This window comes from Lonchura striata, chromosome 9 (assembly GCF_050655825.1).
Source record: "Lonchura striata isolate lonStrDom1 chromosome 9, ASM5065582v1, whole genome shotgun sequence".
In the NCBI taxonomy this organism is placed as follows: Eukaryota; Metazoa; Chordata; class Aves; order Passeriformes; family Estrildidae; genus Lonchura; species Lonchura striata.
Window position 1 is genome coordinate 23327251 of NC_140711.1, and position 19558 is coordinate 23346808.

General features: G+C 39.1%; 2 protein-coding genes across 3 annotated transcripts in view; one reads left to right on the forward strand and one right to left on the reverse strand.

The window, feature by feature from the left end:
• Window positions 1-19558, reverse strand: part of SENP5 (SUMO specific peptidase 5) — a 163242-nt gene that overhangs the window by 111757 nt on the left and 31927 nt on the right. The window lies entirely within an intron of this gene.
• On the forward strand, window positions 6634-17266 carry HRG (histidine rich glycoprotein). The gene is made up of 7 exons (XM_077785715.1): window positions 6634-6907; window positions 9828-9935; window positions 10900-10987; window positions 11495-11661; window positions 13355-13471; window positions 14998-15084; window positions 15710-17266. The coding sequence occupies exons 1-7, from the start codon at window positions 6710-6712 to the stop codon at window positions 16814-16816; spliced, it is 1872 nt and encodes a 623-aa protein (XP_077641841.1). The 5' UTR covers window positions 6634-6709; the 3' UTR covers window positions 16817-17266.

A 19558-nucleotide genomic window follows, 5' to 3' on the forward strand; every position in this document is an offset into this window, starting at 1 on the left:
GATTATATTTTTCTTAATGCTTCATACCTCACTTAAAGCATGTGGAAGAGCCTACACATGTGTAAAGCCTCTGCACATAATTCTGGCTGGTGAAGAATCAAATCCAGGCTATTGAGATTGTTATGCTCTAGTGATGCTGCTGTGTAGGAAAAACAATGATTTAAAAATCAGCCTAATTCTTTCTTGAGATAGGTCATATTAACTGCTTTATAATAAAAGCCACAGGGACACTCGACAGCCTGCAGCCAAGAAAAATCGATTTCACTGAAGTCAGACATGGTAATTGTACTGACAAAAACAAACATAAATAAATGAGAAGACAAGAAGAAAAAGAATGAACATAGGAAAGAAATGTCATCTGTGGCCAGGAGTACACTGATATTTGCAATAACTAAGGGGTTTGTATGAAACCATAAAGCCTTTTTCCAGTTGCCTCCAGATCCGTAAGACCATTTCTTCAAAACAAAATCAATAAAATAATGTTTCTGAAGCTTTTATGATACTCTATCATCCCCAGAGATCCTGGAAAAGTTCTACATTTAAAGAGCCTTACAACAAAAAACTATGTTTTTTTCAAAGTATCCTGGCATTATGCAAGTTGATTAAAATATATTATTTTATTATTATAAATAAAATATAAATTATTATTGTATTTGAGTAGAGCCAAAATAATATTGAAATGTGTGGAATTATATTCACAGAAACTGTATTTGCATTTTCAGTCTGCAAAAATCTTACAAACATAAATTTGATATAAAGAAGTAATTTAATTGATTCAAAGATTAAAATAAGCTAAAAAACCAGATGTGTGAAACATATTAACTGAGCCAAAAATAATTCATTTTCAATCCCACATTATGAGAAAGTTCAATATATTTTGGTTTAATTCATTTCAGAGTAGAAAAACTCAAAATCAGATAGTTCTTGAAAAATCCTAAAATTCAAATTCTAACTAATTCTTATTGCAGTAGGAGCTCTAGGTTGTGTCAGCATTCCCTTTTTTATCAAGTCATCGAATTACAGCATTTTGTTTTTCCCTCGGGAAATTTCACCTTTGCCAGCTCGGGTTTCTCTAACACAACCAGTGTGTTCTCCTTCCCTGGACAGGAACTGCTGATCTACCATATGCCAAAATCTGGATCCCAGGCACTGCTCCATGCCCTCACACCGAGCACCCAGGGCTGCCTTCAGTGAGTCAGGGAACAGAGCACTGGGGCAACAGCCTGTCACACTTCAGGGATTTTCACAACACTGGGTTTGCTCCTCTTTTCAGTTAATCACCACACTTCTCACTTCTGCTGCACAGTCCTTTTTATTAACTGTTTGCATGTCGATTCTATTCGCACTGTGGTTCCATCAGTTTAATGACACTACTGAGACTTTTATCAACATACACAACCAGATACTTCCCCTACAGGAGCACTGGGGAAGAAATCAGCTTCATTGACTGCTAGATACAACCCCATTTCACTCAGTTCTTTTTCTTGACTATGGCTCCTTATAACAGTAAATTGCACAGCCACAGTGAGTGAAGATAAACGGAGTGGAGTTGGTGTGAACATAAGCAGGGGAAACTGGAAAGTCTGGATGCCCAGTTTTGAGCATTCCATTTGGATACTGTATAGCCTGTTTTGCTGATGAGGCTCAGAGATTACATTTGAATCAATAATTTCCCTAACTTGGATTTGGGATTTGGGTTCAAAGACTTCTCTGATTTAAAAATAAACAGAAGGAGGGGTGTTTATTTGAGCAGTAATTGTACCTCCAGCACAGATCAGCAAAGCACCAGTGGTCAGTGTGGAGTCATGAGCATTTCCTTTATTTGCTGTGGCCACTCCAGCACAGAGTCCATATCCAGTTTCACTGTCACCTGGGCCACCACCAGTGTTTGCCATAATGGAGTCCCGGTACTGATGTCCAAGATTAAATTTTGAATTACAAGAGGAAGTCTGAAGTTGTATAGTTTCTGTGTTTCCTTTGTCCTCAGGACATACCTGGATACTGCAGCACTCCATATGGCATTGATATTATTAACAGCTGGTAGCATTTATTCATCGGGACTTCAAATCTGCTGCTGATTCAGCACCTTTATGCCAGTCTGTGAGTGGGCCAGCACTGCAGCATTCTCCCTCCAGCACACCCACATAGGCAGCTTGTCTCCACACAGTGACTCTCTGAGACAGGAAATCATCTTAAAAACATACCCAGGCTGTGCTGAACCTCTCCATCTTCTGGCCTGGCCTCAGCTTCCAGCTAATGTGAGCAAAGCAGCTGGGCAGTAACACACCCTGAATGCCTCCAGCTACACCCCAAGTGCTCCTCTCCTCCTCCCAGGACTCTGGACTATTACGTGCTGCTGGTCCTTGTCCTGCAGAAAACAGGCCAGTGACACAATGAAGCCCTTCATCCAGTGTTGGAGATGAGAAGCAGATGGATTTGGGCAGACAATTCCCAATTCACTTTTCAATTTTGTTTTACTGTTTTTCAACACATTGATATTATGATATAATATCATTCGTTAATAACTTATCTGGGCAATATGTGCTCTAAAATGTGGTCTGATGTTTGTTTGAGCAAACATTCCAATCTCACATGAACAACATTTTTTATTCAGGCACAGATAAATGATGGTCAATGACCTCCAGGACTGTTGACATTTTTATCCAATATTTTCAAACCTTTACCTCAGAATATAGGTGAGGCACGATGAATGCAAAAATAGGAACAGTAATATTCAAAGGAAACAGAAGATTTTTAAAAGCAAGACCCAGACACCAAAGTTCTTAAGATGGGTTTTAAAAACAAGGTTTTTATAATAAAACTAAGTATAAATTCTATTTGTGTGACTTCAGAACCTATTGCACACACTTCATAGTTAAGCATTTTCTTCTGCATCTGAGATGTAGAACTCCCTCTGACTCCATTCTTAACATCAAATTCTCAACCTCACCTTTTCCCCCAGCCTCTCAAGCCTCTCTACAAAAAGGTCAGTTTTCCAACATATCCTTACATTAATCAATTTACAATTAGACTGCTTTTTTTCTGAAAAGCAATTTGCAGCCAAAGACACTGAGGACAAGACACAAGACAAGAAATACTGACACCCTTTTTATTCCCTGTATTAGTCCTTGAGGCCTCCTAAGCAACAAGACTTCTTGTAACTACATTGTCAACCTGTTCATTTGACAGTCTTCTCTTCCAAATAGCTTTTGAACTTAAGGTCTCTTTGAATGAAATTTGATAGACAAGGTGATGAAACTTCTACAAGTTTGATAAAAAACTGGTGACTGGTAAAGAAAAATAAGGTGCAGGCAGAGAGGGGAAGTTTGAGCTGGAGCTGCTGCTCTGAAAACCATAACCAAAGCAAATTTGTCTAACACGGCATGTGCATTGGAGCCATCCTGTTTACACCCAATAGATAAAAATAAGACATGTCACATTTGCATATTTTTCTGTCCTACTTGGGGGCATTCCTGTTCAGTGCAGAGCCACCCTAAGAACTGCAAATCTTTTTTTGTTTTTTGCATCAAGACCAATAAGGCCTGAAGCTCTGGGGAATTTCAGACTGAAAATAAAGAGAAGCCAGCCCAGAACTCACCTCTAAGCAGCTAAAGCCACATTTGTCTGTGTTAGCTGGGCTCTGGCTTGGGAGCAGGAACAGGAGTGGCTGCAGAGCAGCACAGTATGAGATGGGAAAGGCTTTGCTGCCTGCAGAGGTGACTGAGCTGTGCCATGTGGTGACAGCAGCCTGAGTGTGAAGCACTCCTGCAGAAGGCAGAGAACAGTCTGCTCATAGCAGCTGTGGTCCCAAGAAACCAGGGATAGCTGTAAATAATTACAGCTGTACTTTAGGAAAGGAGGAATTGGTTATTGCATATCATCTCCTTTATGTGTCAGCTCTCCTTTTCCTATCCCTCTAGATTTATTATGCATTTCATACACTGTTTTTCAAGTGGGGAAGATAAGCCTCTTTGATGTGCTCTCCCAGTGCTCTGAAGAGGTTTAGGATGGATGTTTATTACCATATCCTTAAACTCTGAATGTGGATCACCTCTTACTGTTGCAAGTCAAGCCTTAGTAAAAGTCATAAATGAGGTTTTGATACACTACACAAGAGAAATGCCATGTTTGGATAAATATTTCTATTCTTACCAGCAAACTATTTACAGAGATGGCTTCATAAAAGCAATACACAAAACTTAAAAGTAATAAATATAAAAACAAAATAAGTTTTAAAAAATATATCGAACTGAAGAAGTGATAAAAATAAATTATTCTGACTTAAATACAACCAATATTTAATTAACTGCTCTTATTGTGCCTGGAGTTCTTGTCAATGCTGTACTTTAATAAAAGGGTCCAATCTTTCTCCTCTGAAGAAATCAAGGACAAAACCTTTTAGAGTTGGAACAGAATCTTACTTTACTTCTGCAGTCAATTTTGCAGGAATTGCACATTTTCCACTGTTTATTCATACTGTTTCAATTTCACACATAAAATATACATAAGCTATGGTAAAAAAAATTGGTAAGTGTCACAATGAACAACCCAGAACAGAAGAGGTAAAAAAGAACAATCTGCAAACAACAGACGGCTGAGGGAATTATGTTATAAATCACCTAATCCAATGCTTTTCTTCAGTATCACTGCCCATTTGAAAAAATTAACAAGTATTGTAATAAATGAATTGGGGTGCAATTTGGAGCACAGTAATAACAGAAACTTTACTTTTAACTGATGGGATATACTTCAAATGTCTTTGATTATTTACACAACATTTATTTCACTGCTTATTTTTCCATTTTCTGGAAGAGATTCTGAGTAATTATAATGAAAAATATTATAAAACCAAGCCAAAGGAAATGCCCTATTTCATCAGAACAGTTGTACATCCAGCCCAGTATCCATCTCTCCCAGTGGCAAAAGGCAATTGTGGTTAGAAGAAGTTTATGACCTGCCCCTCTCTGCAAAGCATTCCCTTTGTACTTTTCCAGCACCCAGAATCATTCTACCAGGGACATTAAAGGCCACTCTTCTGCTGAGTCCTTCTGGTATCCAGGTCAGGACCTGCTGCCCACTAGGTTTTCTAAGCAATTTCTGCCCCCAGTGACAGTATCTGCATCCAGATCTTTCTGTGGCAACAAGTTCCACAAGTGAGAGGACTATTTTTAACTGTTCTAAACTTACTCATGATGGTTTTGAGTGTCCCTGGTCCTAATATTTTAAGATGCTCCATTTGGTTTATCTGTTACCAGAGAATTGTTAAGTGTGTCCTGAACTAACTATGTATGAAATATACTGCTTCAGCTCAGTTCATTTTAAAACATGATTTCTTAGACAACAGACATGCTAAGAGATGGAATTTTTAAAAATAAAGAATATTTAAATGAGGTAATTTTTAAAGATGATTATTCACTGTATTTCTGAAGGTTTCTCAAAAAAAGAAAAAGAATTTAAAACCCTTCATGGTCAAGCATGTAAATCCAAGTCACAGAATCATAAAATGCTTTGAGTTGGAAGGGATCTTAAAGATCATCTATCTTCCAGCCCCCAAGTCAATTATACAGCCAGCACCTTTTCTGTGAGAAGCTAATCAAGTCTTAACATCAACCTAGATTTGGAAAATTCCTCTTCTGAGTCTGACCTTGTCATTTTGGACTCACTTTGCATTTTTATATTTTCTTATTCAGTGTTTGAATTTTGTATTCCATCTTCAGTCACCCCCTGACAAGCAATTACTGCTTTTTAAGAATGTCTTAAACTATCCTGAATAAAAGATTTTGAATACAGTGAAACAACATCTCATCCTTTCTGCTTAGGAGAGAATATTGTCATATCCTTGAAAGGTATAAATCTTAGTAGGTACTGCATTATTTTATTAAATACAAAAAGAAAAATTACTAGCAATTCTCTAGAGAAGTCTATGAAGGCTATCACAGCCAAAAAAGCACACAAAACTGCTCAGGTTGAGAATGTGAAGGCAGCTTTACGTAACTTCTTGCCATACCTAGATTACACAGCTATTAGGCCAGTCAGACGCTTTCTGAGTACCAGTCTGAAATGATGTAAAGCTGAGAGAAATCTGCTCTAAATTTTCTTGATCTGGAGGAGTAGCAGGTACTCACATGGCAGCTACAGAGCACCAGCCTGCAGGGGCACCTTGAGCTATATCCCTTTTCCACATCTGAGTGAATTCCTTATTTCCCTTTCACTAGTTGCCTGGTGGTTAAGGATCTGTAAAAACAGGGATATGGATATAGCTATAATTTGACTACAAATATTTCAGCATATTTTCAGTTCAACTGTTTTAATAGTAAACAGAAGACCAAGATTGTGTCATATTTCCAAACATAAACTGGACCTTCTTACTGCCAGGCTCAGCCTTACACTTTTAGAAGTACTTTCCATGATAAAGCACCATTGCACAATGTCTGCCTAAGGAATCATAAACAGGCCCTTTGATGGGCGGCTCAGAAAGTGTTATAAAGCCCACTTTCCTCAAAATCTGTTAAATCACTATATAATCATTTACTTGCTGTTTGCAAATGTTAATCCAGGGTCAAGGTAATGGCTGTCTGACACGACACTTAAATTTATGTAAAACCATGCCCTTTTAGCATTAATTTATGATTCTGGTGGGTTGCTCTGATATAAAAGCAGGCTGGCTTTATCAGGGCATGGGCACAAGTGACCAAACACTGCAAACAAAATGCTGCTTCTAGCTTCAGCTTTTTTTCTAACACTACTGCAGTGCTTTAACGCCCAAAATGAAATAAGCTTTACACCTGCAGACTGTAGCACCATTGAAACAGATGCAGGAGTGGCCCTGGATTTGGTCAACAGGCATCGCAGAGATGGTTATGTTTTTGGTTTATTCCGTGTTGCTGATGCACATGAACTACATTTAGTAAGTATCAACTTAAAGGCTGATTTACACAAGACTGTGATTTTTAAATAATGAGTGAGGCCATTAAGAGCTTATGTTTATTGCTTTACTAGAACAATGTTGATGTAAACCAATGAATCAGCTATAATTTACACCACCTCAGTATTCATTTGTATATCATTTATTGCACATAAACTTGATTTCAAACAATGCTGAATGGCCTCTCTTCTCTTGGCCAGCAGGATGTTTGCCTACGAGATGCTCTGAACAGCTTTATACAGCTCTGGAAATGAATCTGTTCTGTCTGCTGTCTGATTTCAGATATTATACTCAAAATTTATATTCAGAAGGTTTCTTTATTCCATGAATGTCTAACATTAATTAGACCAATGTATCCTGCAAGATTGGTTTTTTGTTATTATCTTAATTTCAGAGATGGCTGAATAAACTGGTGGAAAGGGAAAAAGGCAGAGGAAGTCAAAGGAATAGCTACTTTGCAAAACTGGGGAGGGACCGGATAGAGAATCCCTATCAGTTATTTTCTATCGCCTTCCTATTTCTATTTTTTTTTTCCTGGAGAAGATACATAAGCCTTTCTCAATGACAGCTGAAATGCCAAAACAAATCAATAGCAGAAAAAGCAATAGAATAAAAATGTCTTTAAACAGTACTTAGAAGAGACCAAGGACAGGCAGATTTACTAATCCACCTGGTAGCTTTTAGCTGCTTGACTATGAAACTGGTTTTCAGGCACACATGCACTGTCCCAGAAGTCTCAGTATGGCAAAAGAAAAAACAGGCTAGCTTTTGATGGAGCTGCTCAGTCCTGCTCAGTACTGCCTGTACAGACAAGGACAGGTTCAGAAAGTGACCCAAAGCCCAGGCTGTCACAGGTCTTTGGGTACATCTGGAAAAAACCTGATGGATTTTTTTGCTTTTCAAAGACAAGAATGCAGCAAGTTATACCATTGGGTTGTACACAGTAGCTAGGCAGTTAAAGAGCTTAATCTAGGAAGGATCTCTTCTACATTAAGAGATTTAAACCCTGAAGTCTCCTGTCCTTGAAGAATTCTGCTGCCGTGCAACTAGGTGTATGCCACCCCTCTGAAGTGGTACCACCAGGCAGTAGGACATGCAAAATGCATTGGAAGAATGATAAAAAGCAAAGTTGGGTCTAAAAAGAAAAATCTCGGTGTTTTTTAAGTTTTAAGCAACTATTGGCTATATAAAGCATAAACCATAACTTGGAATATGGACTAGTGCTGAGGATTCAGACTTCCAGATGAATGCTATAAGCACTAGATGACCATGTTTATGTTTTGCTTTGTACCCTTAATAAATTTTGCCATCTTTGCAGTCCAGGGCCACAGCTTCAGCTGTCCCAGTGTCTACAAGAATAGAAAAGACACTTCTATCTATCTGACCGCTAAAGAATCCTCCCTGTAAGGTTTCTGAACATTCTCAGACCCAAAGCCACCAAATGTGATCTCCTGCAAATAATCATGCACATTATTGTGCAAGAATTATTTTGGTTCCACTGCCAAGATAACATTAAGAATATGTATATGTTAATAAAAAAAAAAAGACCAAAACATTATTTTTATTTCTCCATGCAGTAGTGTGCAACAGGTTAATCACACCAGCCCCCTCAGAAACCTAAGCAGAGCAATTCCAGCCAAATCTCTGCTGGGTTTACACAGGAATTCTAGAAGCATAAGATACTCAGGTATCCACAAAAAAACAGTTCTGAACATGTGCAGAACTGTAGTGAACAAAATGTTTTTAAAGCATCCAAGAAGATACATTTTTTCCCCAAGAGCTATTGAGCAGGTAAACAGAAGAATTTTCTGCTGCCTATTTGAATGTAGGCACTTAACCCTAATTTTAAAATTAGAGACAATGCTCAGATATACAGATATTGCAAAACCAGTGTTTAACATGACATTGGAGGACTCTTACTAGTGAAAATATTACACTAGAGTGCAGCAATTCTTCAACAAGGTCTCATCTATAAATAAACAATGAAAAAGGAACCTGAATGGATGGAACTTCATAAAGCCCAAGGACACTTATTCACAGTGTAGGGCATGTTTTTATCGAAATGATAAAATACATATGTGTTTATTCTGAATGTCCATACAAGGGCTGAATAAGGTTTAAATAATCCATTCCAAAATTATTTCTGTGGGCCAATGAAAAATTCTTAGCACTACATGCCATTACACTGCCATTTAAATCCAAATTTTAATTCTCCTAACAATATTTGCTCAGGAGACAGAACATACTAGAAGAGTTTCAGAGTTAAAGATTCTGACTGGGATTATTAGAGTTTTGTTGCATCACTCCCTGAATAAACTGAGTAGGAAGCAAAGTTCTGAAAGAGTATCTGGTCACTAAGGTAATTTGAAATGGATGTAGATACATAATTGGCTGCCTAGACAACTGATGTCCTAATAGAACAGTATGGTCCATGGGAAAATCAGAAATGGGAATGGCAACCTTTTAACACTGGCATTTTCCTACTTGGTGAATATCAAATTAACAACAGACACTTTTCAGAGGTTATCAAAAAAAAGGATAAGAAACAACAGGTGTAAGTTACAGGAAGGGATATTCTGACCACATATAAGACTAAAAATAGATGTGGAAAAAGTTAAGTACTAGAATGGCCCAAAGATGTTGTAGAATGTCTGTCTTGGTCATACACAGAATGCAGTTGAAACTTTGAAGTTTCAGTTTTGCCTTAAGCATGTGGCTGGGCAAGATGACCTCCAAAGGTCCCTTCCAGCCTGAACACTTTCTATGCTTGTCAGCTCTGAAAAACCTTAATAGAGAACTGGAAAAGCCTCATTAAAGATTAAACATAGCAACCTCAAAAAAAGTTTCTTTCATACCAAACTTCTTGTTTACAAACTCTTTTTTACTTGCACTTCTCTTCCAGGGAAATTCAACGGTCCTCTACTTAACTTTGGATGTGCTGGAAACTGAATGCTCTGTCTTATCCAGAAGACACTGGGAGTCCTGTGAATACAGTAACACCTATCCAATGGCAAGCAATGGCATCTGCACTAACTCATACACCAATAATGCACTAACTTGATCTTCATCTGAACTGCCCAGAAATTTGTGTCACAAAATCTATCAGTGAAGACGGGGTTTAATATGGTTAATTCTAAAATGAAATCTATCTAATTCTAGAATGTCAAACATATGCTAAAGGCTTGGGAATGATTGACTCTTCAAATAAGTATAACTTTATTTAACTTGCTGTCTCAAAGGAACTATACTCCACATTCAATTTCTTGTAGCAGATCTTATGTTTTAGGGGTAATTTGCTGACAACTAAAGGGCACTGGAAATTATTTTTAAAGCATGTTCCTGGTATATGAGGCAGAAATACCAGTGGTATCTTTTGTCAGTTTTCTGTCATAACATTTGTGGTATGACAATGTGAAATATTGGTAGTGTCATTACATGAATGATATACAGCAATAGTTGTCCTTTCTTTTGCACTCCACTGATGAGAACTCCCAATCCAAAACTTTATTTACACAGGAGTTGTGATACTATGACAAAGGACAAAGCAGAAAGGCCAGGAGCAGAGAAGAGAAAACATTTCTTCTTTTTTTTTTTTAATGGAGAAAAGGAATTAATGAAAAGGTCCATTCACTTTTTACAAAGATTTGTGTAGCCTGGCATTCTAACCTTCCCTGCCATCTTGTCTTATCCTATTCTAAATAAGTATCAGGATGACTAAGAAAGCTGTTTCAGATTTCCATTGTCTACTCAATCATGCAAACTGAGAATTAAAATAAAAGCTCTTGTAGAGAGAGATCCCATTTTATCTGAAGACAAATTTTGAGTGGTACCCGATCAAACATTCCATTATTGACCACATCTGTTATTCTTAGAGGTACTGCACATTAAAAGGAGGTATAATTTCTATGATCGCCTACATCCAATTAAATCCAGGGAAAATAACATCATAATCATGTATTCTTTTTTCCTCTCAGGACTTTGGGCAATGTAAGATTATCACATATACAAACCATCTGCTGAAGAAACCTCAACTATATGGATTTAATTGTACATTAAGTCCAGGTAAAATTACCACTGCTGTAAGCCAATGCATACCTCAAACCAGCCCTTGTACCAAAGTCTGTACACTACCAGTGTATGGAAACAGTAACAGATCCATTCATCTGCTTGTAATTCATATATTAGATAATTCAAATGGAATGTTAAGAATGAGTAACAGAATTAAGGTTACCCTACTCCTCTAAACCAGACTTTACTGATGTCAGCTGATATCACCATTCCAGTCCACCTAAATATGAGCATGAATATCAGAACAAATGTAAACTTGAGAAGACTGCACATTTGGGGTGGTAAGATTCTAAGGTGATTTATAAGAATACTCATTTTCATGGGTCTGAGTTTTTTTCACATTACAGAACAAACCCTTATTTGTGGAGTGAGGGACAGATGTTTCACTTCCAAGGAAACGCTGCATTTAAGTTTCTCATTATGAGTTCACATTAAAGGCATGGGCACACTCCCAAAGTATTAGTATCCACTGTAATATTAGTAAATTATTTGTTTTCACAGTTCCACCTGACTTAGTTGAGTGCAAAGATTGTCCTGTGAAACTTGAATCATTAGAAGTCACTGAGCAACATAAAGATATTGCTGCAAAGGCCCTGAAGAAATTCAACAGTGAAGGTAACCATACAAACAACTTCGCTGTGGATAAAGTTGAAAGAATTTTAAAGATGGTAAGTTGCATTTTCTCCTAGAATTACTTAGACATGACACAATTTTGTGAGCAACTCCAAGACCATGGGACCAGAACTCAACCCCTTCTAGGATCAGATCTAAGTTGAAGGTCCTATTTTAGCAAAGACTTGTTACCAACTTCAGTTTAGGTGTGTGAAAGTAAAAGGACTTCTCATTTGCTAAAGAACTATGGCAGTGTGATGGCATTCAGAATGCAAGGTCTTCTTTGTTATTTTAATATTTTATTATTTTGTTATTTTAATATTTTTTACTTTGTTAATTTAATATTTTAATTTTTACATACATGACATACAAAAGTTTATTTACTACTGAGCAGAATTTGAGATGGACAGTCATGTGTTATTGCAGTCACATTTTTGTCAGTAGCAGGCAGATAATTTTTTACTCTTAGAATATTTAGCACATGGGCACAACAAACAGTGGAACATGCTCAGCATCATTTTGACTCTTGCTGCAGAGCAAAGCAGCACGCTGAGGAAGGGAGGTGAATTTGTGCTGTAACTCTTGAAGAACTTCTGGGTCTGGTAAATATCTCCATATCTAAGTGAGGTCAACATGAAGACTTATCCTTTGGGTGATTTGAAGTATATATAACAAAATTTCTTGTTGGTAGATACTGGGGACTTTCACTTAAACAGCACAGGATCATTCTGCCAACACACGTGTCAGCTCAGGACACCTCTGTAATGAGGTCCCATGGCTCCCACCATAATACATGTTGATCTTGGAAACTGCCTAAGTGATAGCACGCCAAAGCCACCTCCCTGCAGCTTTTAATATCGCTCCGAAACCTGACAGTGTCCCACAGTGGAGTCCTGTGCACATTGTATCCCTACTGCCATTTAGAAAGGGATTGTTTTCACATTGCCTGGCTGCATGTGTTTCTCCCCATACACTTTGTTTTCACACTTCACCATCTTCAGCTACAGCAACACTTTACATTGTACCACTGGATTTTAACACTCAGAAACTATGAATTACAATAAAAACTCATACCGTAAAGTATGTGCATGCACTTTTAACCAATTTAGTTAAACTAGTGAAACTCGTATATGCACACATGCTAAAGACACCTTCAACACAGACTTGAAATAAAAGTACTGCTATAGTTGGAAATTAAAATGAAACACCTCTTTATGGATTTTAATAGGATCACAAAGTCTTTCTCCCATGTTCATATGGAGTAAGGCCTTCTCCATAACTAATGCCCTTGACAACTGAGAAAGCAACATTATCACAGTAACTGGCAGAATTTCACCTCAAATTAATATCAGCACTCTAATAATATATACTCCCATCACTGGAAATGGGTGGTTGCCATCCAATTGATCTCTCTGCTTTCACAGAAGCAGCAGTTCAGTTTACAGAAAAGACTCTAAGGATGCTACTTCCTAAAATACAGGCTGTAAAAGTAACAGATTTTATAACACACACATACTAAACAAAGAATTAAAGTAAGCATTTTTGGAAGCTGTAAGGATGTGAGATATAAATTATCTAACCTGTTTTCCTTGCTGAATATGTGTATGTGCATGAATATTTGAACAGGACAGGTAAGGAAAGCTTGAGGTAGATGGGATTTTGAAAATGAGATGACATACGATTGCTCTGAAAATTACAAGACTTTAAGTACACCTAGTTACCACTTGTTCTTTGACCTCTTGGTTTCAGACTGCCTCCCGTGAAGGTCACATTTTAGGATTCTCTATAAAAGAGACCAACTGTTCAAAATCTATGCAGGAAACAGATCAGGCATTGGAATGTGATTTTCTTCATGACTGGCATGCTGTAAGTAAAGTCTTAGAATGAGAACTGATATAATGGGTGATACTGGGAAGATTCTACCAATATATTTTCAAGTGTTTAGTATAAGCATGCACCCAAACTCAAAACAAAAAATCCAGCATGTCCAAGCCTGGATCCTAATTTTACAGCTGCTCTGTTATCTTTTGTAAGGAAACAGTCTGAATTCTCAAATCTTAATGCAACTGGAATCTGGCATGCTAGAGGCCTAGAGTTTTTCAGGTTGTATGTGGCTTTTGGATTCAAATTGTGGCCAATCCCTAGCAAATCATTCATGCTATGTCCATAAAAACTTTTATACCAATATGAGTCATAGATCCTTTAAAAAATATATGCCTTATGTAATCCCAGTGAGCTCAGGGTCACTTTTTTCTCTGCTGCAGAAGAATGGAGAGTGGAATAATTCAAGGTCATCTGCAGAAAACTACCGAAGTATTCTCTTCACCCCATTTTTCCATTACTATTATAGTCTACATCAAAGAAACAGTTAGGCAAGATCTCATAATTTCAGAATAAATTATTTCCCAGAAACAAAATTGAAACAATGAAATAAAACATGGAAAAAAGAAAATATGTAAAACTTTTGGTTTATAAGGTTTACATCCATTTTGGTTTGACGGTTTACATCCATCACCTTCTCTGGTTTTTTATATTCCAGAAGACTGGAAAAGGTTGTAAATTAACTGGTAAGGCAGCCACAAGTTCACTAGAACAAAGCACAAGGTAAATGGCAATAGAGGGTCTGAATTCTGTTCTCAGTGCTGCCATCGCTGCTGTTTGTGTGAAATTGTGTGCCATTACCATTTGTAGTCACTGAGCACAATGGGCTACTAATGGCCCAAATAAATATCAAGACAAAGCACCCAGTACAGAGAGCACACACAGAACCCATCACCTGAGTTCTGTGCTCTTTCACCTGAGCAATTCCACATGCAGCAACTGGACAGCAAGAGAAAGTCACAGCAAATAGGATGCAAAGGGAAGTAATGCAAAAAATTACAACAAATTGCTTTTTAAAAAATAAATGGAAGAAAGCTCTGCCTTGAGCTTTATCTGAAGCAGCATAGCCACACAGTGCCAGGTTTTGAGAGCTTTGAGTAGAATTATGGAACAGTCCAATCTGAACAGATGTTTGACAAGAAAAGACAGAAAAAAAAAAAAGCAAGAAAAATCAGGCGCCCAAGAGTACTCATTTTGGAGGCATTAGTGGCTGGCCAATCTCTTAGACATAAAAAGGGAAGTCAGATGCAGAGTAGTAGCCCTCTAAGTGCATGTAGAGTGCATCACATGAAGAGTCAAGAATCTTCAAAAACTGCACATATATTAATCATTATTAATCACTGGCAAGCATTGATTGGAAGGCTTGGGGTCTGGCTATATTATGTCAATATACTTAGGTGTCAAAGGAATAGCCTAACTTGTAAAATGTTGAACATTCAGTAATTTGTATTAATTCCATCACAAGAACCCAGATGTGCATTGTGGGGTTTTTTTCCTTGTTTTTTGCTTAGCACACTGGATTCTGCAAGGCAAGAATTATCAGTGATACAGATGAAGCTGATGGAATAGATATAAGCTGTGAAATCTACCATCCCTGGGTATGTACTCAGTTATGGATATGTCTCTGGCTGTATCCTCATGCAGGTTGCAGAACCTTGCTTAGTCCAGACTGGCAGATGATCGTAACATTTGTGCAAATTTTCTATTGCCTGGGTGTGATGCAGCACATCAGGACAGACTGACCTGCAAGTCCTAGGTCAGTCAAAGGATGAGTCAGAATTGAGCTGTCCCTACTACTCCTTCCAAGTGTGTCTTTTCTCAGTTCAATCACTTGACTAAGTGAGTAGAGATCGGCAAAAAAGTTCAAAGGAATTTTAGAAAGCAAGGGGAGGGGAGATGATCCTTATCATATCTGGTATTCCAGTTTATATCACAACAGCTACTCGAGTATGAATTTGTTTTGTTTTGATCTATCACAAATACTTCTCAGCTGGTTATATAATTTCAACATTGTCTGTTTCCAGCAGATTTTTAGTAACTTGGTATTTTATTATCTATTCCTTCTCCTCCATCCTCCATGAAAAAAATACAGATTTTTTTCCCTTAAAGATCATCAGAGCTATGAATGCAAACCTGCTAACTCCCACCTCTCTCCTTCTCATCAATTTCTTCTGCTCTATCAATACCTGATTAATACTTCCTCACTGGTGTTTTTATAAACAGCACCATGGCTGTGGGCGAAGATGGAAACATTCAGCTCTGGGACATCCACACAGACATCCCCACTGTCATCATCATTTTGGTCACAGACATCACCATAAGCATCACCACAGACATGAATGCCACCCCTCTTCTCAGTCCAGACCTGAAGACCCTGAGCATAACCCCAAATCCAGCAAGGAAGTTCAAGACAAAGGACCTTCTTCTCCCCCTCCTCCCGATAATGAACCAGATCATCACCATCCTACTGCACCTCCTCATGAACCAGATCATGACCACCCTCCTCACCACCATGGACCACCCTGCCCTCCTTCTCATGGACCAGATCACGACCATCCTCCTCACCACCATGGACCACCCTGCCCTCCTTCTCATGGACCAGATCACGACCATCCTCCTCACCACCATGGACCACCCTGTCCTCCACCTCATGGACCAGATCACAACCATCCTCCTCACCATCATGGACCACCCTGCCCTCCACCTCATGGACCACCCTGTCCTCCACCTCATGGACCAGATCACGACCATCCTCCTCACCATCATGGACCACCCTGCCCTCCACCTCATGGACCACCCTGTCCTCCACCTCATGGACCAGATCACGACCATCCTCCTCACCATCATGGACCGCCCTGTCCTCCTCCTCATGGACCAGGTCACCACCACCCTCCTCACCACCATGGACCACCCTGTCCCCCTCCTCATGGACCAGATCACGACCATCCTCCTCACCATCATAGATGGCCCTGTCCCCCTCCTCCTGGATACCCTCCTCATCACTGTCATCACTATTACAGACATCATCACAACAAGACAAGCATATCAGGAAAGTATTTTCCATGCCATGTAACAGGAGCTGTCTATCGCATCCCAGTTCCAAATCAGCAACATTCTCTCACACCTCCCACTGCAAACTTTCCTGAACTATCCCAATGCAACCTTCACTTTTCCAGCACTGGCTCAAAACTAAAGGAGATGGCAGAAGCTCCAGGCTTTCCAGATCTCCCTACAAAATCAAAATCATGCCCCGGAAAACCCAAACTTGACCTTCCAAAAATTTTGCCTTTATTTCCTTATAGCCTTGTAACAGAAAATTCTCCTATATGACCTCAGAGAAAGATGTTCTTGGCTCAATAATTTCATGGGCAACCACAGTTCCTACAGTCAATGAAAACAGCACATGGAGAGGTGGAAAAAGCATTCTGTTTCTAGGAAGGAGAATCACTGAAAATAATCATTACATATTTCAACCTGCTTCTTCATCATGGCTATCTCAAGCTCCACTGTAACTGAAAGGCTCAAAATTCTGAGTCCCTTAGGTAATGTGAATGGGTAAAAATCTCCCCAGAAAATGATGGTACTTCAGTTCTAACAAAAAGGAAAATTCTCTAATAGTGCAAATTACCATCTAAAATCTTTCTTTTTTCATCATTCATAACTATAATGCACTTCTACAAGGAATCTGACCTAGAGGAAATTGGACTGTTTTCCATAAAACTTATATTCATGCTTTATACAGATTAATAGAAAATAAAAATACAAGCATTTTTTTCTTGACATAGTTGCGTGTTTTGGTTTTTTTTGGCTTTTTTTGGTTTTTTGTACTACACATAATTAGCTATTAGATATTGAACTAGAAATGATATTAAACTATTAAGCTATTTAGGTATTAAAGATCCACAAAGCAAATTCTAGCATAGATTGACTAATGGTGTTTGGGTTAGCACTGTTATCTAGAAGGGGTCTGAGAACAGTTAATGACTTGCTGTCTCACTGCAGGGTGGCCTGCACAGGTGCTTCCATCGCTACAGCTGCTGGTGGTGATACATAGAAATATTGCAGTCAAGGACAGCCCTTCTCAAATAGTTCATAATTGCTCTCAGGGGAAGAGAAAAGCAGATGCATGTAATAACTCTTTCATGTAAATGTTTTCTTTATTGCTGAACCTTCCTCACTGGAATCTGAGTTGGGAGGAGCAGGAAGAAAGAATAGTGGTGCCTCCTTATACTCCAGCCCCCATCAAGGTCAAGCCCATTCAGACTGTCCAGGGACCAGCAAGATGGTTCAGAACAGCTATGTCATCAGCAAGAATATGGGGTTCTCAAGCTCAATCTCAAGAAAAGTTAGTAATTTGATCATCCAAATAGCTTTTTAGTATCATAAAGTGAAACACAGTGCAAAGGCCACATTGAAGAAAAAGAAACAAAATGAGGACAGCGTGACTGAGTGAAGATTGACTAATTTTTAAAAGCCTGTTATCGTGTATGAACAAACTTATTTCTGGTGTAGTTTATCCACTTAAAACTTGTAACAAGTGTGGTGAGTTTGCTCTGGCTGGGTGCCAGGTGCCCAATAAAGCTGCTCTGTCACTGCCCTCCTCAGCCAGACAGGGAAGAGAAAATGTAACAGAAGGCTCATGAGTCAAGGTAAGGATAGAGAGATCACTCACCAAATATCCTCACAGGCAAAACTGACTGGACTCAGGGAAATTGGCTTATTACTAATCAAACCAGAGTAAGAGAATGAGAAATAAAGTATCTTTGAAACACCTTCTTCCCAGGCTTAAATTTACTCCTGATTTTCTCTACCTTCTCCGTCACCTGATGTAGGGGGATGGGAATGGAAGTTGCAATCAGCTCATCATATGTTGCTTCTGCCCCTTCCTTTTCTTCAGGATAAGGACTCCTTACACTCTTCCCTTGCCCCAGCCTGGGATCCCTCCCATTGGAAGTGGTCCTTCATGAACTGATCCAATGTCCTTTCCATGATGTGCAGTCCTTTAGGAACAAACTGCTCCAGCCCAGGCTTCCACAGGGTCATAGCCTCCACTGGGCATCCACATGCTCTGGTGTGGGGTCCTCCATGAGCTGCAGGGGAATCCCTGCTCCACCACTGACCTCCAGGGGTTGTAGGGGCACAGCTGCCTCACCATGGTTGCTCCATAGGCTGTAGGAAAATCTCTGCTCCTCACCCACAGCAGTTCTTCCCACACATTCTTCACAGGCCATGGGATTTGCATAGCTGTTTTTCCCACATATTCTCACTCTTCTCTCCCCACTTCTTTCCCAGTTCCTTTTTTTTTCCTTCACCACTATGTTATCCAGAGGAACTACCACCAGCACTGATGGACTCAATCTTGGCCAGAACTGGATCCATCTTGGAACTGACTGGCATTGGCTCTGTCAGACATAGGAGAAGCTTCCAGCAGCCTCTCACAGAAGCCACCGCTGTTATCAAAACCTTGCCACACAAATGCAATACAGCAAGAAACAGCTGGAACACAGGAGCCAAGGCAATCCCAAGGTGTTCACAGACTCAAAGCAAAACTATTTGGTGCCACACAGGGGAGACAAGTACCAGTTCTCAGCCATCTCTAATCCTGGCTTGACCAGACTCAGACGATAGCATTTAATCCTTTGTTCTTGTGTGTCACATATCTGTAACAATAACAAAGCACTATGATCACTGACTAATCCTTAAACCAGGCAGTCTCCACATGGCAGCAGAGATGGACTTCCCAAAAGGACCGTGAAGGACAAGGTTTATCAAGTGCTATTGAAGGGTTATGTGACATTCAACCATACGCATGTGTCCAAAGATTTTCAAACATGTTCTGAGTACTACAGTTCTCAGAACTGTTGCAATCTGAACACTAAACAGATCTATAAAATTTACAAGGTTGTTGTCCAAAACTTCATTGCCACTGTGACCTTCATGGATATTTTATTTAAGCCTTGTAAAATTCATTCTCAGTGGCAGCTTAGGTGTTAAGAAGTCAGAAAGCTGCAGCCACTTCTTTCTCTTTTCCTTTACTTTTCCTAAACTGGTCCCCAGCTGCAGCCACTTCTT